General features: G+C 42.6%; 1 protein-coding gene across 1 annotated transcript; it reads left to right on the top strand.

The window, feature by feature from the left end:
• The first annotated feature begins 2,663 nt into the window (after nt 1-2,663).
• LOC106589898 (alpha-N-acetylgalactosaminide alpha-2,6-sialyltransferase 2) lies at nt 2,664-22,911 on the top strand. The gene is made up of 10 exons (XM_014180315.3): nt 2,664-2,887; nt 7,619-8,000; nt 11,012-11,273; nt 13,073-13,238; nt 13,786-13,960; nt 14,685-14,823; nt 15,006-15,109; nt 15,315-15,398; nt 17,292-17,391; nt 18,002-22,911. Exons 2-10 carry the CDS (start codon nt 7,786-7,788, stop codon nt 18,170-18,172), a joined length of 1,416 nt encoding a protein of 471 aa, XP_014035790.1. The 5' UTR covers nt 2,664-2,887; nt 7,619-7,785; the 3' UTR covers nt 18,173-22,911.
• Nucleotides 22,912-23,184: the final 273 nt, after the last annotated feature.

The following is a 23,184-nucleotide window of genomic DNA, read 5'->3' as shown; positions in this document are numbered from 1 at the left end:
TGCAAACCGTAGTCTGGCTTTTTTATGGTGGTTTTGGAGCAGTGGCTTCTTCCTTGCTGAGCGGTCTTTCAGGGTATGTCGATATAGGGCTCGTTTTACTGTGGATATAGATACTTTTGTACCTGTTTCTTCCAGCATCTTCACAAGGTCCGTTGCTGTTGTTCTGGGATTGATTTGCACTTTTTTCGCACCAGAGTACATTCATTTCTAGAAGACAGAACGCGTCTCCTCCTGAGTGGTATGATGGCTGCGTGGTCCCATGGGGTTTATACTTGTGTACCATTGTTTGTACAGATGAACATGGTACCTTCAGGCATTTGGAAATTGCTCCCAAGGATGAACCAGACTTGTGGAGGTCTACAATTGTTTTGGTTGATTTCTTTTGATTTTCCCATGATGTCAAGCAAGAGGTGCTGAGTTTGAAGGTAGGCCTTGACATACTGTCACGTCCTGGCCAGTATAAGGTTAATTGGTATTGTAGTTTGGTCAGGACATGGCAGAGGGTATTCGTTTTATGTGGTTCGGGGTGGTGTGTTTGGAACAATTACTTGTGTCATGCACAAAGTAGATGTCCTAACCAACTTGGCAAAACTATAGTTTGTTAAGAAGAAATTTGTGAAGTGGTTGAAAAACAAGTTTTAATGACTCCAACCTAAGGGTATGTAAACTTCCGACTTCAACTGTACAAACAGTCACATTGGGGACGACGTCATCTGTGCACTTATTGATGAAGCTGATGACTGAGGTGGTGTACTCAGTTCCCTTGGATGAATCCCAGAACATATTCCAGTCTGTGCTAGCAAAACAGTCCTGTAGTGTAGCATCCGCGTCATCTGACCACTTCAGTGTTGAGAGAGTCACTGGTACTTCCTGCTTTAGTTTTAGCCTGGAAGCAGGAATCAGGAGGATAGAATTATGGTCAGATTTGCCAAATGGAGGGCGAGGGAGAGCTGTGTATGCATCTCTGTGTGTGGAGTAAAGGTGGTCTAGAGTTTTTTTTCCCTTTGGTTACACATGTGACATGCTGGTAAAAATGTGTTAAAACTGATTTAAGTTTGCCTGCATTAAAGTCCCCGGCCACTAGGAGCGCCGCTTCTGGGTGAGCATTTTCTTCTTGGCTGATGGCCTTATTGAGTTGGTTGAGAGCGGTCTTAGTGCCAGCTTCATTCTGTGGTGGTAAATAGTTGGCTACGAATAATACAAATGAGAACTATCTTGGTAGATAGCGTGGTCTATAGCTTATCATAAGGTACTCTACCTCAGGCGAGCAATACCACAAGACTTCTTTAATATTAGACATCGCGCACCAGCTGTTATTGACAAATAGACACACACCCCCACCCCTTGTCTTACCAGAGGTAGTGTCTCTATTCTGCCGGTGCATGGAAAATCCTGCTAGCTTTATATTGTCCGTATCGTCGTTCAGCCACGTCTCGGTGAAACATAAGATGTTACAGTTTTTAATGTCCCATTGGTAGGATAATCTTAATCGTAGGTCATCAATTTTATTTTCCAATGATTGCACGTTAGCAAGAAGAACGGATGGCAGTGGGAGTTTACTCACTCGTCTCTGGATTCTCAGAAGGCTGCCCGATCTGTGGCCCTTTTTCCGGTGTCTTTTCTTCACGCAAATGGCGTGGATCTGGGCCTGTTCCAGTGAAAGCAGGATGTCCTTCTCGTTGAACTCGTTAAAGGAAAAAGTTTCTTCCAGTCCGCGGTGAGTAATCGCTTTTCTGATGTCCTGAAGTTATTTTCGGTCATAAGACACGGTAGCAGCAACATTATGTACACAATAAGTTAAAAAATAAGTTACACAAAATGAAAAAAAAAATCTAAACAAAATAGCACAATTGGTTGGGAGAATGTAAAATGTCAGCCATGTTCTTCGTCACCATCTTATACACAATTAACACACTAGTTAGCTACCATATGTTGTTGTCAAACTGTTAACAGAGTAGCTAGCAAGCAACAAGTTATGCCAAATAACAGTCTAAAAACTACTTGAGGGAAAATAAATCAGATTTTACCGTTCAGAGAAGTCTCATGGCCAGGAATCAAATTTCTATCTGACGTCAAACAACCTACAAAGCTGGCTTGAAATATCCGATTCCATATGCATTTTGGCCGGTCAGAATAGAGTTTGGAAACTAGGAAAGAGAACAGATTTGAATCGGATATGCAAAAGAAAATTGCTTTGAGGCACTTCAAACTGTCAATGTGAACAAGGCTTTAGACAAGCTAGCTACTGTAACTTGATTGATAGCCTGAAATGGCTTCTTGGTAGCATGTTATGAGAATGGGAACCTATCTGGGCTATCTAAAACCTTCACAAAAATGCTCAGTGGCTAGTAGTACTACAGAAAAACAAAAACAAAAGTATAATTTTTATTTGTACATTTTTTTTAAATGTACAAATCTGAGGGGGCACAAGCCCCCAATGGGCATGACACCTCTGCCCTGGACAGTTTATTTTTTGTGGAAAAAATATCAGAATTGGGCTGCCTGTGTGACCATAGCAACGCTATTCCTCTAACGCTGTCGTCTCACGTCTAACTTTAATTGTAGCCTGGGGTGTATTCACTAGGAACTAAACAGAACGAAACGGGACTGGACCAAGCTGAATTTGTCAAATAGAAACGCTAGTTTTCGTTTCAAAACAAAACTGTTTGGACTAATGATTACACCCCGTAGTAAATGTTCCCTCTCTCCCAATTGCCAGCATCTGTTGCTCATTTCACAATAGTCCCGCCCATGCTGTGTTGTGCTGTGCTGTGCCGGCTCTCCGCTCTATTAGTCAAAGAGTTCTTCTGGTTTAGATGACTTTCTACTGTCGCTACTCTCCTACTATGCAGACAGATAACTGTCACTAAACGAAGACTCGTCACAGGTAAGTGGATATGGGGACATTTTAACTTTTTTTTTTATTCTTCTATGTTTAGCTTTGTGTTGTGAGAAGGGAGGAGAGAGATCTCAGAGTAGTGACTTGCTGTTTCTCTGAGGGTGATCATGGTAATTGGTGCAAAACATAAACTTTAACAAATACCATTAAAGTTTACAGCTTTCTACTTAGGATTCGTTCAGATTTTTAGGAGAACCAAAAAAACTGGAATTAAATCAAAAGAGGGAAAGTATTTTATTATCATCATTATTAAACTGAATGGAACAAAAGGTGATAGCACAGCCACGATTATAAAATACATTTTAAGACCTTTTTTAAGGTAAAATGTTTGCTGTCTCTATTCTCCACCAAATGTCAATGTGTTCACAGATGTGTTGAACAGGGCTAATCTGAGGGTCTAGGTTTTCCTTCCATTCCCTGGTCATCTATCTTCAAACAAACACTGAAGGAAAAGTAAATCAGTGACATTTTAATGACATCTGTCTTACAGTAGTTTGATAAATGTTTACTGATGTATTCATTACCTTTTGGTATGTTTCAAAGATTTACTCTACACTACTTTGACAACACAAACTAGGTCCAGGATAGCTCTCCACATTCTTCCTTCTCCCTACAGTTTTAATTCATTAGCCTTGTCCAATGACTGGCTCATGTGAACTACAATCTCAACGCTGTGTTTTAACGTTGGTAATCATCGCATGCGATATGGGCTTGGAAATATATGGCCGTTTAAAAAAAAATCTTTCATCAACGAGAGAGAATGTAACAGTTACACATACAGCTATGGATGCTGCCATCTAACCAAACTACACTTGCTCAGAAAAGCTAGATGGCTAACTTCAGAGGGGGGTGTAGATCAAATCAAATCAAATTTATTTATATAGCCCTTCGTACATCAGCTGATATCTCAAAGTGCTGTACAGAAACCCAGCCTAAAACCCCAAACAGCAAGCAATGCATGTGAAAGAAGCACGGTGGCTAGGAAAAACTCCCTAGGAAAAACTCCCTAGAAAGGCCAAAAACCTAGGAAGAAACCTAGAGAGGAACCAGGCTATGAGGGGTGGCCAGTCCTCTTCTGGCTGTGCCGGGTGGATATTATAACAGAACATGGTCAAGATGTTAAAATGTTCATAAATGACCAGCATGGTCAAATAATAATAATCATAGTAGTTGTCGAGGGTGCAACAAGCACGTCCGGTGAACAGGTCAGGGTTCCATAGCCGCAGGCAGAACAGTTGAAACTGGAGCAGCAGCACGGCCAGGTGGACTGGGGACAGCAAGGAGTCATCATGCCAGGTAGTCCTGAGGCTTGGTCCTAGGGCTCAGGTCCTCCGAGAGAGAGAAAGAGAGAATTAGAGAGAGCATATTTAAATTCACACAGGACACCGGATAAGACAAGAGAAATACTCCAGATGTAACAGACTGACCCTAGCCCCCCGACACATAAACTACTGCAGCATAAATACTGGAGTGTTCCATTATTAGATGTCTCCCACACTACCCCCGGAGGTGGTCGCCTGTCTGGTTTCCCTAATCAATCACTGTAACATGGAGATATGACCATAAGATGTCTCCCACACACAGACTCAACCTTTTGTATCTGTGCCATTCTAAGGTATGTGACAGAATGGGTAGTGCCATTGAGGCTACCTCCATTTTTAAAGTAGTCCATTTTCTTCACAATTGTCTGATCCCTCCTGGTGACCTGGTTGGACATGACTCCAACAGCGTCACCAGGAGGGATCAGCCAATGAATTGGAAGTCCCATCCAGTTGACTACATTAAAATGGGGGAAGCCCTCAATGGTGCTGCCCGTGCTAAAACAGACTTTGGGCCACTAAAGTTCTCTATTGTTCTCAATGCTGCCACAATACCCCCGGAGGTAGTAATGTGAGTTATCTACTGTACCCCACATACCCCTCTCTGAGTGGTACAGCGTAAAGACAATGGCTCTCCCACATCACATGCCCCTGCAAGAATGACCTTAAGGTCCCGTGTGGCTCAGTTGGTAGAGCATGGTGTTTGCAATGCCAGGGTTGTGGGTTCGATTCCCACGGGGGACCAGTACAGGGAGAAAAAAAAAATCACTACTGTAAGTCGCTCTGGATAAGAGCGTCTGCTAAAGGACTAAAAATGTAAAAAAAGAAAATGCAAATGTAATACCAGTAGACAGTATTATTTATTTTCATATATATATTTTTTTGCTCTGTTAGCCCAATTGAAAATTTCAAGGCTTTTATAATATCCACACCCTTTTGAATCATGGCATTGATCAAGTGTGCAACACTATGTACGGTATGGGTTTTAGATGAGAAGCTCCCGTATAGTTCGTATTGCTGTCTTTATGTTGTTAGTCCAAATGTTACAGTATGCTAATAGCTGCACTCCTACATGAAGCAGGAATGTGGCTTTGGGTCACTCCACATCCAAGGCTAGGGTAAACAGACAAGTTTAATCTGTTGTTAAAGAGTATGTATTTCACTCATGTAAATCCAAGCAGAACAGAAGGCCAGATAACATCAGCCCAGCACTGTGTTTACCATGTCATTGTAATCAGAGGGAGGTGACAGATGACGTATGGGAGTACGTGGTGTCATAAAGGTGCTAATGGGTTTACTCTACCAGAGTAACTGTTGACGTTCAAAACGTTCGTCACAGCCAGGGGGAGGAGCATGTGAAGAATACATTGATTGTACCCCAAAAGCCCTTTTAAAATAAAAATAAAAAAAGTATTTATTCTGTATAGTCCACTGCTTTTGACCTGAGCCACTTGGGACGGAGACATTTCCTCAGAGTAGTGATGTGATTCTGGTTTCCTGGTGTTGCCATTACTACCCACCTACAGCACCCAATGTCATAGGAAGGCTAAAATGATAATCAAGGACATCAACCATCCGAGCTACTGCCTGTTCACCCCGCTATTATCCAGAAGGCGAGGTCAGTACAGGTGCATCAAAGCTGGGACAGAGAGATTGAAAAACAGCCTCTATCTCACGGCCATCAGACTGTTAAATATCCATCACTAGCTGGCTACCACCCAGTTACTCAGCTCTGCACCTTAGAAGCTGCTGCCCAATGTACATAGACATGGAATCACTGGTCACTTTAATAATGGAACACTAATCACTTTAATAATGTTTACATACTGCTTTACTCATCTCATATGTATATACTGTATTCTATTCTACTGTATTCTATTCTACTGTATTCTATTCTGCTGTATTCTATTCTACTGTATTCTAGTCAATGCCACTCTGACATTGCTTGTCCTATTATTTCTTAATTCCATTCTTTTACTTTTTAGATTTGTGAGTTGTTAGATATTACTGTACTGTTGGAGCTAGGAACACATGCATTACACTACACCCACAGTAACATCTGATAAATGTGTTGTATGTGACCAATAACATCTTATTTGACTTATCACAAGTCAGTCATCAGGACCCTCTTCTTGTCTGGTGCAGGGTTAGTGGGTTTACCAGGGGTGAGCAGGGTTAGTGGGTTTACCAGGGGTGAGCAGGGTTAGTGGGTTTACCAGGGGTGAGCAGGGTTAGTGGGTTTATCAGGGGTAGGCAGGGTTAGTGGGTTTACCAGGGGTGGGCAGGGTTAGTGGGTTTACCAGGGGTGAGCAGGGTTAGTGGGTTTACCAGGGGTGAGCAGGGTTAGGGTTAGTGGGTTGAGCAGGGTTAGTGGGTTGAGCAGGGTTAGTAGGTTGAGCAGGGTTAGTGGGTTGAGCAGGGTTAGGGTTAGTGGGTTTACCAGGGGTGAGCAGGGTTAGGGTTAGTAGGGTTTACCAGGGGTGAGCAGGGTTGAGTAGGGTTAAACAGGGTGAGCGGGTTTAGTAGGGTTGAGCAGGTTGAGCGGGGTTAGTAGGTTTACCAGGGTTGAGCGGGGTTAGTAGGGTTAAACAGGGTGAGCAGGGGTGAGCGGGGTTAGTAGGGTTAAACAGGGTGAGCAGGGGTGAGCGGGGTTATTAGGGTTAAACAGGGTGAGCGGGGTTAGTAGGGTTAAACAGGGTGAGCGGGGTTAGTAGTATTGAGCAGGGTTGAAACAGGTTGAGCAGGGGTGAGCAGCACTAGCGGTTCTGGGGGGGGGGGGGGGCAGGGAGGGGCAGTGCCCGTGTGACAACAATTTTGGACCCCCTTGTGGCCCCCCTAAATGTGGAGTATGAAATAATTTTTACATAACACATTTTTGCTATCGTTCTTTTTTTACATCCGTTATTAGACAGTGGCAACGCGGAACACGAATTTAACCCACACATTTTCTAGAGGGACGGCTTTAGGCGGAACACAACAGTATCGTACCCCATGCAAAACGATATGACAACAATAACATCTAATGTAACTGGCCCCTCTAACAGTACAACTAGAACCGCCACGGGTGAGCGGTTGAGCAGGGTTGTCAGAGATGGTACGTTTGACAGTTACTCTGCCATCATTGTGTTGTTCTGGAAGGATGAAGGCTTCACCTGGTCAGAGGGAGTTCCTGTACCATGATCCATCAGTGGCAATAAACAGTCCAAAGTAAAAACCCATCTGCCCCTAAAATATAGGGATCTGAAAGAATACAGAGATCCTGTATTTTGTGGTCAGAGGTTTAATTAAAAAGGGATTATTGGGAGCAGCTCTGTTGACATGGTGAGGTAAAGTTTCCCCTTTGCTCTCTCCATTTTATCTCTGTCCATCTCCCCTGTTTCTCCTCTCTCTGTCTCTCCAGACTGTCATGTGGTAAGAGAGGCCCCAGAGTAGTGTGCACCTCTGTGGACTCATTTTACAGTCAACTCCACCCCCAGCCCTCGTCTCTTTCCTCGTTGCTCCCCTGAAAACCCAAACATCCTCATCAGGACATCGGTGACTCCCCTCTACTCCCCACATTCCTCCTCCATGGAGGGTAGCGGGTACACATGCAGCCGGCTGCTCAGGCTCAGGGCCACGATGAAGAGCATGGGGCACCAGAGGAGGCTAGGGCTGTGCTTCCTGGGTGTCAGCTTCCTGCCAGTCATCTACATCATCTGTCTGAACCTTGAGATCACCTGGCGCATGGACAACCTAAACCTGGCACAATTCCCTGGCATCTGGTACACACAGGAACCCAACAGGTAAACAAACAATGATGCATCAATCTAAAACTCCTGGTGGAAAACATAACACTACTAACAATGTTTCCATTCACAGTTTGTGATTTATAGTTATACCGTATAAATAATATCATAACAGCTGTGACGGAAACAGCGAAAGTCCTGGAACAATTTTGTAAATGCCGACAAATCATTTGTTCGTTTGACATGGTGGGATCTTTTTGTGTCTGCAAAAAATTAATTATGCGAGAAATGGCGGCAGAAACGCCTTTTTATATGCAAATATTAATATAAGAACCATCATATGGAAGTAAACTTGGGGAAACCATGCAGTTTAGTAGGCTCCAGATTCAATAGTTTATGATGAGCTTCACAGGGTGGTGAAAGTACTCGATCTTGATGCTCCTTTTCCACTTAATATCAAAGGCCTTATTCTGGTGACATGATGATCAATGCTTGACTGCCGTTGACACATTTTGAAATAGTCTCGCACTTATCCATAATAATCTCATGTAGACTAGGGGCCTGAGGGCACTTATCCATAATAATCTCATGTAGACTAGGGGCCTGAGGGCACTTATCCATAATAATCTCATGTAGACTAGGGGCCTGAGGGCACTTATCCATAATAATCTCATGTAGACTAGGGGCCTGAGGGCACTTATCCATAATAATCTCATGTAGACTAGGGGCCTGAGGGCACACAGTGTGTTGTGAAATCTGTGAATGTATTTTAATGTTTTAAAATTGTATAAACTGCCTTAATTTTGCTGGACCCCAGGAAGAGTAGCTGATGGGGATCATAATAAATACAAATACCCCGCACAGCATACCTGCACTGTATCTGCCAGGTGTTGACTAAAGCGCACTTGCCAAGACCAGAGTAGGCACATTTGCTATTTAACCCAACAGTTTTTGTGACAACTATTGGCAGAGTTGAAATGCGATGGAAACGCATTGAACTTTAGATTTTTTATAGAATATTCGCTTGAATATGGGGCTTGCCGCCCCATATTCAAGCGAATATTCTATAAAAAATCTAAAGTTCAATGCCTAGTGGTTAGAGCGTTGGGCCAGTAACCGAAAGGTTGCAAGATCAAATCCCCGAGCTGACAAGGTAAAAAATTTGTCGTTCTGCCCCTGAAGAAGGCAGTTAACCCACTGTTGCTAGGCCGTCATTCTAAATAAGAATTTGTTCTTAATTGACTTGACTAGTTAAATAAATAATAAAATAAAAATCGGTCGTGAATTGGATGGAAACCTAGCTACTGTCTGGGAATGTTAAATGATTAGTGTATTGTGTAATTCAAAAGCAAAGATTCTGAGGGATTTTAATTGATTAAAAAGCTGACCTAGTGGAATTAATGTATGAACTGTATGCAATGTCTATTCTTTCTACCTTTTAAAAAAATGTATTTATTGAAAATTCTCCTGGTCGCTCGGTTTGCCAAATGACTACCCGTACAGAGGGACATGGTTCACCTGCCTGAGATCATGGAGACTTAAACCATGGGATTTTTTTATCAAACGCTTACTGTCTTCCTGCAAGTCATATCATTGTGGTTTTCACAATGTAGCCACACACAGGAAGCAGCTGGGCTAACATTAAAACAAATGGAGAGCAACAGAATGGGGTTACATGTGAAATGTCAGCCTGGTCGTAATGTCAGAGTAGTGGAAGCAGCTGTCTTTCTCTCGCTGTGAGAGGTCTAATTTGGAGACTAAATCATACGTTTGAGTGGTTCAAGGTTCAGCAGGTCTGTCATTTTGATGGCCTGCCTGCCGTAGCCCTTGGGTTTCACCTAAGCAGTGCTTTTATCTGAATGCCAGTTCGTCGAAATCGGCCTGTTCTGCCACTCCGTTTTGTTCCAAACTGTCTCTCCAAATGCATTTTTGCGTTGGAGTCACCGTCTATTAACACAAATGGAGATCACTGTATTTAGACAGGCCGGGGAATGATGAATGAACAGTTTATGGAGAAGGGGAATTCTGCTATTCCATGACAAAAACATTAGCATTTCTGTGGAGAAGGGGGAATTTTTGCATCAACCATCGGTTTTTCTTTGTCTGCTTGAGAGCCTCTTATGATAGAATGGATAGTCCATGATGCATCAGTCCTTCAGTTCTTTTTCCTGGTGGCGACTATCACCTTGTTGATCTCAGATTAACACAGGCTTTGGTTACGCCCTAATCGGATTTTGGTTTATTACCTTTGTCTTTCATTAAATGGCTGGAGGATACAGGTCCAGATATGACTCTATGCATTGGATGCAATATTACTCTGTAGAGCTCTTTGGCATTTTGTTGTACTGAAAATACATCCAGACACAATCAGGCCTTATTGTTTATTTAATATAAGTACACTTGGCCAACATCAATGTGGAGGATACAGGTCCGGTTATGAGACGGACGATTGTTGTCTTTCCCTACCAAACACGATGCAGCTCTACCATTGACACATTGAACAGCATACTTCTTCTCCGTACTGTTTTACTCCGAAAAAATGAAGACTAGGGCTGTCCCTAACAAAATCAACAAAAAATATTGGTCGCCCAAAGCCTATCCACCAGTTGAATAATTGGGGTAAACCCTAATCCAGACTCGACCACAAATTAGCCTGGAAGAAGAGAAGTTGTAGGTTTGTGTAAAACAAATTTCAATAGTGGTGAAATCTGACAACACTTTATAATGACTGGGCTCAACCCTAGATAATGTTTAGAAAGCCATTTTAGGTTCAGCTTCTCTGCTCAATTGGGATCACATGACCACAGTTGCCAGAGCGTGTGCTGTTTCTGCCGAGTCAGATACAGAATCAACATATTTCAGCTGTTACTGTGGAACTTTTGTTTGTGTTAGAGGAAGATGTGAGTTTTTCCACAATTGGATAGCAGGACATTGTGCACTTGGAGGAAACCAGAGATTTTCTATGACCCTGAACTGAAGACGACGACATTTGACACATTTTACATTACCCAGGACAGTTAAGGTGACACCGGTTTCAGCTCTAAGGTGTGTGTTTTGTCTCTTGCCAGGTTACGTTACCCTGAAGACCCTCTTGTTGGCAATACGCTGTCAGATGGTAGTGATGACCAGCACACCAGGATCACACCACCAACACCTTTAAGTTTAAAGGTGCAGTCCACATCCCCTGCCAGAATCAGAGCGTCAACACAACCTGGAGCCAGGACGACCAAGGGCTCTGATCTTAAAGGTGCTCTCCTGAAGTCCGCCAAACCAACAGAGCCACCCTTCATTGGCGACAGCTACTACAGTGAAGATGCCCCACCTCAAACAGTGAGTTGAAGTTCCTTTTTCTGAGCTGTTCCTGGTACTTTTTTATAGCCCCACTTTGCTATAAAATAAGGACAGTGGATATCTGTTAACTCTGTCAGGTGACATGGGTGATACTTTAGTTAACCACCAGATTACACAACCCAAAAAGGTCATCAAAGTGTAATTCATACAGCAATTTGATAAGCTCTGGACCATTTTAAGCAATCTCCATATTACATTATGTGGAAATAAGCCCAGTTCTATAATTACCTTTATTTAACTGCAGGTCTGCATGGTAAAATTACACCATTTGTTCAGTTTTAATCACGCAGATGTTAAGGACTTCATGCTCTGTAATGATGTTGGCTGGTGTTTGCGTGCGTGGGATGTCTAGTTGAATGAATGCCAGTGAAAATGGGCTGGTGTTTTCTTTGGGCTCATGTATAATGGCAAATATATGACATGTTTCCTTGACTGTGTTCTCTTGTTCTACCCTACCCTGTCATCACAATAAAAGAATGTTGCAGTGTCATCACATGGTCAACCAAGACAAGGAAAGAACTGCACATTTCATATGAACAATTGCCGAGGTTCATTTGCAAAACAGTCACTTCAGTTTAAAGGAAGTCTGCTTCCTATTTTTCCTATAATATAGACTAAATACGGTCGACCACAACAGAGAACTCTCCGCTCCATGTGGTGTTTCTCACTCATGTGGACTGTTTCGTCTTCATATCGTTCATAAGACAGATAAGAAGTGAAGCATACGTGTTTAAGCCTATTTGTTTCAGACATGTGGGTGGTAAAGGAATACCATATGGTTCAATGCAATCTCCAATCACTTTATCTCTACCTTTTTGTTCAGTGGAATTGTTTGCACAACTCCCATCAAACCCTTTGTCTGCTTATCTCTATCGTTGACTTTCTATGATTCAGTGTTCCTCAGAAAGAGTTAGTAGTTACTCTGATGATGAAGACATAAATGGCCTCGTTTGATACAAGACCGTCGCTATGAGGGGACACAGGTTCGGAACTGTTTTTTAATCAAAATAAAATCCATCTTAAGCCATGTCCATGTTGTGTGGAAATCAGCCCAGTTATATATAATTTAAGCAGTAAGGCCCAAGGGATAAGGGAGGTTCTTAGGTGCAACGCAGAGTGCCTGGACACAGCCCTTAGCCATTCTATATTGGCAATATGCCACAAACCCCCGAGGTGACTTATTGCTATTATAAGCTGGTTACCAATGTAATTAGAGCAGTACATTTTTTTTTTTTTTATCATACCCGTGGTATACGGCTGTCAGCCAATCAGCATCCAGTGCTTGAATCACCCACTTTACAATTACCTTTATGTAACTGCAGGTCTGCATGGTCAAATTACACCATTTGTTCAGTTTTCATGATGCTGATGTTGATGAGTCACTTATTGTTCTATAAAGACAGGTGTGCTGGTGTTTTTTGCCGATGCACCATGACGATGACAGGATATGAAGTCATATTACAGGTTTCCCAGACTCTGTTCTCTTGTGCTACCCTCTTTGTGTCATCACCATAGAATGTTGTAGCATCATCACATGGTCTACCCAGTGCTGAGTTCATTTGGGTTACTGTGTAGCGGCTAATTGTATAGCTACCAGGCTATGTGTTTGTAGATGAACTGAGGTGAGTGAAGCTACAGCAGACAATCTGATAATGTCTGGGGTCTTTTTTTACTTGTTTTTTTTTGCTGTTCTCCAAATAACATTCTAGAGTAAAAAAAAAAATTTGTATTGAAACACAGTAAATGAGCTTCAACTTTCTGAACGTTATTCCATCCAGGACTGTCCAGACAGTATTCGTAGCAGGGTGTCCCAGACAGACTTTGGGGTAAGGTATCTGGGCAGGATCCCTGTGCTCCAGTGGGCCAAGCATGCCACTCCAGAACAGTACCAGCGCCTCAGACTGTACCCAGGGACTCATGGCTGGGGAAACCTCGACTTTAACAGTAAGTACTTTCAATACATGTTGACATGACCGTTTCAATGCGTTACTTCACACCAAATATTGTTTGAAATTAGCTGACAAATCATGTTCACGCGTGGCGACGACAAATAATTTAGTTCCACATCATTGACTGACACTCAAATGCGGCCACTGTCTAACTCCAGTGCCCTATGATCCATGGCCGTCTCAATAAAGATGTTATATGGCTTCAGAGATGTTATATGGCTTCAGAGATGTTATATGGCTTCAGAGATGGGACACAACCCTTTATGGTCAGTCGATTGAGTACATCTGCACTTCTTCACAGATGCATGGGGAATCTCTTATCAGCTCACATCTACAAGAGAAAAGGATAGAATTCATTCCACTGTTTTTACCCCGTGGACTTTACCCACGCATCCCAGCTAGTGAGACGAGACACCCACAGTTTAGTGTAGAAGTCGTCCATTGGAAATGTGCACGAGGCAGAGATTTCTGGCAGAAATCATCTGTTGATTGGCTGTCTTCACAAGTTATTTTATTACATTGAAATGCATTTGTTGTTGCAGCTCTGGTGTCGACCCTATCTGTTCTCAACACGTCAGCCAACTGGCACATGTTTGATGACTGGGATCGTCGTAGCAACGGCTCACGGTGTGTCCGCTGTGCTGTCGTGGGCAACGGAGGGATTCTGAAGGATTCAAAGAAAGGCCGGGATATTGACCAGCATGACTATATATTCAGGTGAGACGCTGTCTTTGACCTTGTTTAGTCTTGACTTCCTCAATAGCCTGCGGGGGTGGTTGGACCTACTTAAGTGGAAGATGTTCCTTGGAATGTGTATTATGTTAATACAGTTGGCCTTCATTTTGTCATTCAGGATGGGCAATTCAAGGGCTCCTCAAGAGTCTGTTGAATGAAGCGTGCATCTGGTTTCTGTGGTTACCTGAGTGTGGGGTCATTGACAGTGTTCATGTTCCTTCATGCTGTGGTTGTCGTTGACAGTGTTCCTTTCTGTGTGTCCTGTGTTGTAATTGGTCATCATTGACAGTGTTCCTGTGTTGTATAAAGATAATAATTTGGGAGGTGCTTATATTGATATTTAGTTTGGTAAAACAGTAGGATAAAGACACGTAGGTAGAGTCCATTCCATTCTCGCTTTTTTTGTCCGCCCTTTTCTTTTAAGAGCTTTGTCACAAGGGACTATGTAATAGAAATGTGTTTTCTTTGCATATCCCAGCTCCTGCTGAGACACCCGCAGGGAGTGAGGTCATGGCCATGGTCACCATTGTCCAGCACCCCTGAAGTAATTTGGGTTAAGTGCCTTACTCAAAGGCACAGTGGTAGATTATTTTTCTCCACCTTGTCGGCTCTGATATTCGAACCAGCAACTTTTACATTTAAAAATGAATACATTTTTATTTGGTTATTGACAAAGTTCTGTTCTATGCTTCTGTTGTGAGTCCAGGACCAACGGAGCGGTCATTAAAGGCTTTGAGCAGGATGTGGGCTCCAGAACATCCCTCTACACGTTCTCCACCAACACACTCCGGAACTCCATGAGGAGCTACGCCGGAGCGGGCTACAGAGGACCACCGCTCTCTGAGGTGAACACTTCCATGATGATGATGATGGTGGTTCATGATCACATTTACTCACTGGGAATAAACTTCAACCTCCATTCTTTAATTCATTTACAGACAAACTCTTAACAGTTAAAAAAAAAAAAAAAAAAAAAGAAAAGTATAGTCTGATCATGTATTCCCCTCGTCCTCGCTTTATCCTGTAGGAGACACGCTATGTCTTCCTGCCAGACCATGACAGGGATTATCTGCTGATGAAAGCAGCTGCCACACACACTCCAGTAGAGAGAGGACCAGAGAAGAGCAAAACGTAAGATACCGAATGGGTTCATATCCATAGAGGCAGTTTTGATTTCATTCCCCACACAGCATCTATGTGGATTTCCATTGTAATTGAATACCCTCAATGTCCCCAAGTATTCCTTCTTTATTTACTAATGTGTGTTCTACACTGTTATCTGTTTCCTCCTGCAGCTTGTGAAAATATGCATTTGTTTTTTTTTTGTTTTTTTTAGACCTCCCACATACTTTGGAGGAAATGTGACTGTAGAAAAGTTGAAGATGTACCATCCAGATTTCATACGCTACATCAGAAACAGGTGTGTAAAAGAGGGGAGAAGTGAGTTATCTTCAGTTTAAAGGAAGTCTGCTTCCTATTTTTCCTATAATATAGACTAAATACGGTCGACCACAACAGAGAACTCTCCGCTCCATGTGGTGTTTCTCACTCGTGGACTGTTTCGTCTTGATATCGTTCATAAGACAGATAAGAAGTGAAGCATACGTGTTTAAGCCTATTTGTTTCAGACATGTGGGTGGTAAAGGAATACCATATGGTTCAATGCAATCTCCAATCACTTTATCTCTACCTTTTTGTTCAGTGGAATTGTTTGCACAACTCCCATCAAACCCTTTGTCTGCTTATCTCTATCGTTGACTTTCTATGATTCAGTGTTCCTCAGAAAGAGTTAGTAGTTACTCTGATGATGAAGACATAAATGGCCTCGTTTGATACAAGACCGTCGCTATGAGGGGACACAGGTTCGGAACTGTTTTTTTAATCAAAATAAAATCCATCTTAAGCCATGTCCATGTTGTGTGGAAATCAGCCCAGTTATATATAATTTAAGCAGTAAGGCCCAAGGGATAAGGGAGGTTCTTAGGTGCAACGCAGAGTGCCTGGACACAGCCCTTAGCCATTGTATATTGGCAATATGCCACAAACCCCCGAGGTGACTTATTGCTATTATAAGCTGGTTACCAATGTAATTAGAGCAGTACATTTTTTTTTTTTAATCATACCCGTGGTATACGGCTGTCAGCCAATCAGCATCCAGTGCTTGAATCACCCACTTTACAATTGCCTTTATGTAACTGCAGGTCTGCATGGTAAAATTACACCATTTGTTCAGTTTTCATGATGCTGATGTTGATGAGTCACTTATTGTTCTATAAAGTGTTTTTTGCCGATGCACCATGACGATGACAGGATATGAAGTCATATTACAGGTTTCCCAGACTCTGTTCTCTTGTGCTTCCCTCTTTGTGCCATCACCATAGAATGTTGTAGCATCATCACATGGTCTACCCAGTGCTGAGTTCATGTGGGTTACTGTGTAGCGGCTAATTGTGTAGCTATTAGGCTACATCAGGAAAAGGTGTGTAAAAGAGGGGAGAAGTGAGTTATCTTAGTACAAAGCACAACGTTTAGGAGAGTTGTTGTGGCTAATCCGAATCACAGCTGAGCTCTGATTACACACACACCTGGACAAAGGTATTAAACAAACCCCTTTTGAAGTCCAACTGTTTTGGGTGGGGAGCCACTTTATGATAGCCATTGTAGGACGAGTTCTCTAAAGAGGTCATCTGATGAGGAATTTTTGTGAATTTGTTTTACACATTTTTTTTAATTGAAATGTAACTGATCCCAACCCTGGTTAAGTGGCAGTGCCTGTTTTCATCTCCATATCAAATAATGACCTTACTGTGATTTTTATTTATTTTTGACCATTTTGAATTGAAAAAAAAATAGCTTCTTAGCAAAGAGCAATTTCTCAAGCGAGGATTTTGCTAAGACTCTGGGAGTGGTCTGAGTGGGGAGGGGGGGGGGGAACGGAAACTAGCTGTTATGCTTGGATCTCTCTTATTGGTCTATTAACTAATTTACCACCTGGTGATGTCACCAAGGAGGCCAGAACTCCATCCCCACACCATCTAACACTAAAAGGGAATTATTATACCATGACTCAGTTCGGGTGCATACTAATAAGACCTGTGTGGTGTAGGGTTAGCTTTCCTCTCAACAAGGAAAAGGTGGCAGCCAGGTCTGGTCTGTCCACAACCTTTTCTCCAGCAAGGGCATTTTAGGAAAGGATACAATTCATTGTCCCTGAAGATAATTTTCTTGGACACTATTTTAATGGTTTTATTTTGAAGTAAATGTGTGGACCAGCTTGTATTGTTAAATGCTCTTTTTGTGTTTTATGTCGTAGGTTCCTCCGGGCACATGCCATGCAGACCAAATACAAGGACATCTACCGTCCATCAACAGGTGCTGTGATGCTGCTGGCTGCGGTGCACACCTGTGACCAGGTACGGTACGACCCACCAGTGACTAGCCATTTAAACAATAACTCCCTGGACATGACTGCACTGGCTTTCCAGTTGGACAGCATTTACTCTGACCCTGATAGTCTTCAAAAGCCTTGTAAAACAGAAATAGTACAAGCTGCTCTGATCACTGCCTAAAGCAAAGCTCCATATGGTAGTCATTGTTCTTGAGGCATGGAACACTTGATAACAAAGGGCTGTGACTGCAGCAACTGACCTCTGCCCCCCACCCCCCTGTTTCTCTCGTCTCTCTGTCTCTCTGTCTCTCTGTCTCTCTGTCTCTCTGTCTCTCTGTCTCTCTGTCTCTCTGTCTCTCTGTCTGTCTGTCTCTCTGTCTGTCTGCTCTCGTCTGTCTCTCTGTCTGTCTCTCTGTCTGTCTCTCTGTCTGTCTCTCTGTCTGTCTCTCTGTCTGTCTCTCTGTCTGTCTCTCTGTCTGTCTCTCTGTCTGTCTCTCTGTCTGTCTCTCTGTCTGTCTCTCTGTCTGTCTCTCTGTCTGTCTCTCTGTCTGTCTCTCTGTCTGTCTCTCTGTCTGTCTCTCTGTCTGTCTCTCTGTCTGTCTCTCTGTCTGTCTCTCTGTCGTGTTTGAAAACAGGTCAGCGCGTACGGCTTCATGACTCCAGACTATGTGAAATACTCTGACCACTACTTCGACCGCCAATATCACCCAGTGGGTTTCTTCATCAACCATGACATGAAGATGGAGTTGAGACTGTGGCAACAGCTCCACCATGCAGGCCTCATCACTCTCTACATGCGCCAGTGAACTCAGGAACTAACTCACTCAAGGTTGCCATGGCAACGACCACCTCCTGTAGGATTAAAAATTAGTCATAAACTGTATATTTATATATATATATATTAATGAACAAAAAATATAAACGCTGAGCTGAAATAAAACATCCCAGAAATGTTCCGTATGCACAAAAAGCTTATTTCTCTCAAATGTAGTGCACAAATTTGTTTACATCCCTGTTAGTGAGCATTTCTCATCTGCCAAGACAATCCACCCACCTGACAGGTTTGGCATTCTAGGCAGAGTTCCTCTGTCCAGTGTCTATCCAGTGCCTGTGTTCTTTTGCCCATCTTAATCTTTTATTTTTATTGGCCAGTCTGATAAATGTGGCTTTTTCTTTGCAACTCTGCCTAGAAGGCCAGCATCCCAGAGTCGCCTCTTCACTGTTGACGTTGAGACTCATGTTTTGCGGGTACTATTTAATGAAGCTGCCAGTTGAGGACTTGTGAGGCATCTGTTTCTCAAACTAGACACTTGCGCTCTTGCTCAGTTGTGCACCGGGACCTCCCACTCCTCTTTCTATTCTGGTTAGAGCCAGTTTGTGCTGTTCTGTGAAGGGAGTAGTACACAGCGTTGTACGAGATCTTCAGTTTCTTGGCAGTTTCTCGCATAATATGGCTTTAGTTTCGCAGAACAAGAATAGACTGGCGAGTTTCAGAAGAAAGTTCTTTGTTTCTGGCCATTTTGAACCTGTAATTGAACCCACAAATGCTGACGCTCCAGATACTCAACTAGTCTAAAGAAGGCCAGTTTTATTGCTTCTTTAATCAGAACAACAGTTTTCAGCTGTGCTAACGTAATTGCAAAAGGGTTTTCTAATGATCAATTAGCCATTTTAAAAATGATAAACTTGGATTAGCTAACACACTGCCATTGGGACACAGGAGTGATGGTTGCTGATAATGTGCCTCTGTACGCCTATGTAGATATTCCATAAAAAATCTGCAGTTTCCAGCAACAATAGTCATTTACAATATTAACAATGTCTACACTGTATTTCTGATAAATTTGATGCTATTTTAATGGACATTTTTTTTTAGCTTTTCTTTCAAAAAACAAGGACATTTCTAAGTGACCCCAAACTTTTGAACGATCCACACAGTACCAGTCAAAAGTTTGGACACCCCCGCTCATTCACGGGTTTTTACTTTATTTTTAGTATTTTCTACAATGTAGAATAATAGTGAAGACATCAACACTATGAAATAACACATATGGAATCATGTAGTAACCAAAGCGGTGTGAAACAAATACAAAATATATTTGACTCTTCAAAGTAGCTACTCTTTGCCTTGATGATCTCTTGGCATTCTCTCAACCAGCTTCATGAGGTAGTCACCTGGAATGCATTTCAATTAACAGGTGTGCCTTCAAATTTAATTTGTGGATTTTTTTTCTTCTTCTTAATGCGTTTGAGCCAATCAGTTGTGTGGTGACAAGGTAGGGGTGGTATAGAGAAGATGGCCCTATTTGGTAAAATTCCATATTATGGCAAGAACAGCTCAAATCAGCAAAGGGAAACGACAGTCCGTCCATTACTTTAAGACATGAAGGTCAGTCAATTCAGAAAATGTCAAGAACTTTGAAAGTTTCTACAGGTGCAGTCACAAAAACCTTCAGGCGCTGTGATGAAACTGGCTCTCTTGAGGACTGCCACAGGAAAGGAAGACCCAGAGTTACCTCTGCTGTAGAGGATAAGTTCATTTGAGTTACCAGTTACCTGCAGAGTTCAAGTAACAGACATCTCAACATCAACTGTTCAGAGGAGACTGCATGAATCAGGCCTTCATGGTGGAATTACTGCAAAGAAACCACTACTAAAGGACACCAATAAGAAGACTTGCTTGGGCCAAGAAACATGAGCAATAGACATTCAACTGGTGGAAATCTGTCATTTGGTCTGATGAGTCCAAATTTGAGATTTGTGGTTCCAACCGCTGTGTCTTTGTGAGACGCAGAGTAGATGAACGGATAATCTCCGCATGTGTGGTTCCCAACGTGAAGCATGGCGGAGGAGGTGTGATGGTGTGGGGGTACTTTGCTGGTGACACTGTCTGTGATTTATTTAGAATTCAAGGTCACACTTAACCAGCATGGCTACCACAGCATTTTGCAGCGATACTCCATCCCATCTGTTTGGCGCTTAGTCCCACTATCATTTGTTTTTCAACAGGACAATGACCCAAAACACAACTCCAGGCTGTGTAAGGGCTATTTGACCAAGAAGGAGAGTGAGTGCTGCATCAGATGACCTGGCCTCCACGATCACCTGACCTCAACCCAATTGAGATGTTTTTTTTTTAAATTATTATTATTATTATTTATTTCACCTTTTATTTAACCAGGTAGGCAAGTTGAGAACAAGTTCTCATTTACAACTGCGACCTTGTCAAGATAAAGCAAAGCAGTGCGACACAAACAACACAGAGTTACACATAGGATAATCAAACGTACTGTCAATAACACAATAGAAAAATCTATATACAGTGTGTGCAAATGTAGTAAGATTAGGGAGGTAAGGCAATAAATAGGTCATAGTGGCGAAATGCTAAATTGTATTTAACACTGGAATGATAGATGTGCAGAAGATGATGTGCAAGTAGAGATACTAGGGTGCAAAGGAGCAAAAATAAATGACAATATGGGGATGAGGTAGTTGGCTGGGCTATTTACAGATGGGCTATGTACAGGTGCAATGATCAGTAAGCTGCTCTGACAGCTGATGCTTAAAGTTAGTGAGGGAGATATGTCTCCAGCTTCAGTGATTTTTGCAATTCGTTACAGTCATTGGCAGCAGATAACTGGAAGGAAAGGCGGCCAAAGGAAGAATTGGCTTTGGGGGTGACCAGTGAAATATACCTGCTGGAGCTTGTGCTGTGGGTGGGTGTTGCTATGGTGACCAGTGAGCTGAGATAAGGTGGGGCTTTGCCTTGCAAAGACTTTTATAGATGACCTGGAGCCAGTGGGTTTGGCGACCGAATATAAAAAGAGGGCCAGCCAATGAGAGCATACAGGTCGCAGTGGTGGGTAGTATATGGGGCTTTATGTATTATTATATGTATTACATGACAAAAAGTATGTGGACACCCGCTCATCGAAAATCTCATTCCAAAATCATTTGCATTAATATGGAGTTGGTCCACCCTTTGCTGCTATAACAGTCTCCACACTTCTGGGAAGGCTTTCCACTAGATGTTGGAACATTGCTGTGGGGACTTGCTTCCATTCAGCCACAAGCATTAGTAAGGTTGGGCACTAATGTTGGGCAATTAGGCCTGGGTCGGAGTCGGCGTTCCAATTCATCCCAAAGTTGTTTGATGGGTGGAGGTCAGAGCTCTGTGCAGGCCAGTCAAGTTCTTCCACACTGATCTCGACAAACCATTTCTGTATGGACCTCCCTTTGTGCACGGGGGCTGTGTCATGCTGAATCAGAAAAGGGCCTTCCCCAAGCTGTTGCCACAAAGTTGGAAGCAGAGAATTGTCTAGAATGTCATTGGATGCTGTAACATTAAGATTTCCCTTCACTGGAACTAAGGGGCCTAGCCCGGACCATTATTCCTCCTCCACCAAACTTTACAGTTGGCACTATGCATTCGAGCAGGTAGCGTTCTCCTGGCATCCACCAAACCCAGATTTGTCCGTCGGACTGCCAGATGGTGTAGCGTGATTCATCACTCCAGAGAACGCATTTCCACTGCTCCAGAGTCCAATGGCGGCGAGCTTTATACCATTCCAGCCAATGCTTGGCATCGCGCATGGTGATCTTAGGCTTGTGTGAGGCTGCTCGGCCATGGAAACCCATTTAATGAAGCTCCCTACGAACAGTTATTGTGCTGACGTTGCTTCCAGAGGCAGCTTTGAACTCGGTAGTGAGTGTTGCAACCAAGGACAGACTATTTTTACGAGCTTCAGCACTCGGCAGTTCTGTTCTGTGAGCTTGTGTGGCCTACAACTTTGTGGCTGAGACGTTGTTGCTCCTAGACGTTTCCACTTCACAACAACAGAACTTACAGTTCACTGGGGAAGCTCTAGCAGGGCAGACATTTTAGGAACTGACTTGTTGGAAAGGTGGCATCCTATGACGGTACCACATTGAAAGTCACTGAACTCTTCAGTAAGGCCATTCTACTGCCAATGTTTGTCTATGGAAATTGCATGGCTGTGTGCTTGATTTTATACACCGATCAGCAACGGGTGTGGCTGAAATAGCCGAACCCAGTAACTTGAAGGGGTGTCCACATATTGCTGTATGTAGCTTGTATCTACTTCTGTGTGGTGCAAGATGATAAAGAAAGGAAACCAAAATCAGAACGATGTTATTAAAAAAAAAACTATCATTAAACTTTTACATTAAATGTTTCCTCTACAGATTACTCACTAAATGGTTCCTCTACAGATGACTCACTAAATGGTTCCTCTACAGATGACTCACAATGCAGTAGAGAACTGTGAGAAAACAACATATAGTACTCTCCTAATTTTGATGGAGTTTATTTTGAACAGCTCTCTTGTCCCATGGGATAAACTTCCTGACTCGTATTGCTATTCTCCATGCAAAGTGTCTGACGATGTGAATTTGTGCTGAGTGATCCACTGTACTAAAACACAAGGGGGCGTAATGTTTATCGTTTTGTCTTTTCACTTTTTTTAAATTAGAATTTATGTTAATGTAATGACACATCTATTATGAATAAAGAATTATATTTGTGTGTCTGGTGTTTCATGTTAGTCAGTTGAACAGAATTGCATGTTAGTCAGTTGAACAGAATTGCATGTTAGTCAGTTGAATATAATTTGTGTTTCTCCTGAATAGGCGGTAAGGTCAATACAGGATAGAAAATACAGGTTGGCAACACCACCATCGAGCAGTTTTGCCTTATGGCTTTCACAACATTTAATCTAGAGTTGAAGGCCTTCTTCTTGGTTGGTTGTGGTACATTATGTTTTGGCTTGGTGACCTGCTGGGTGAGAATATATCCGCC

The sequence above is a fragment of the Salmo salar genome, chromosome 28, assembly GCF_965601325.2.
Source record: "Salmo salar chromosome 28, fSalSal1, whole genome shotgun sequence".
Taxonomy (NCBI): Eukaryota; Metazoa; Chordata; class Actinopteri; order Salmoniformes; family Salmonidae; genus Salmo; species Salmo salar.
Note: the sequence above shows the minus strand (reverse complement) of the source record. Positions and strands in the feature narration are given on the sequence as shown.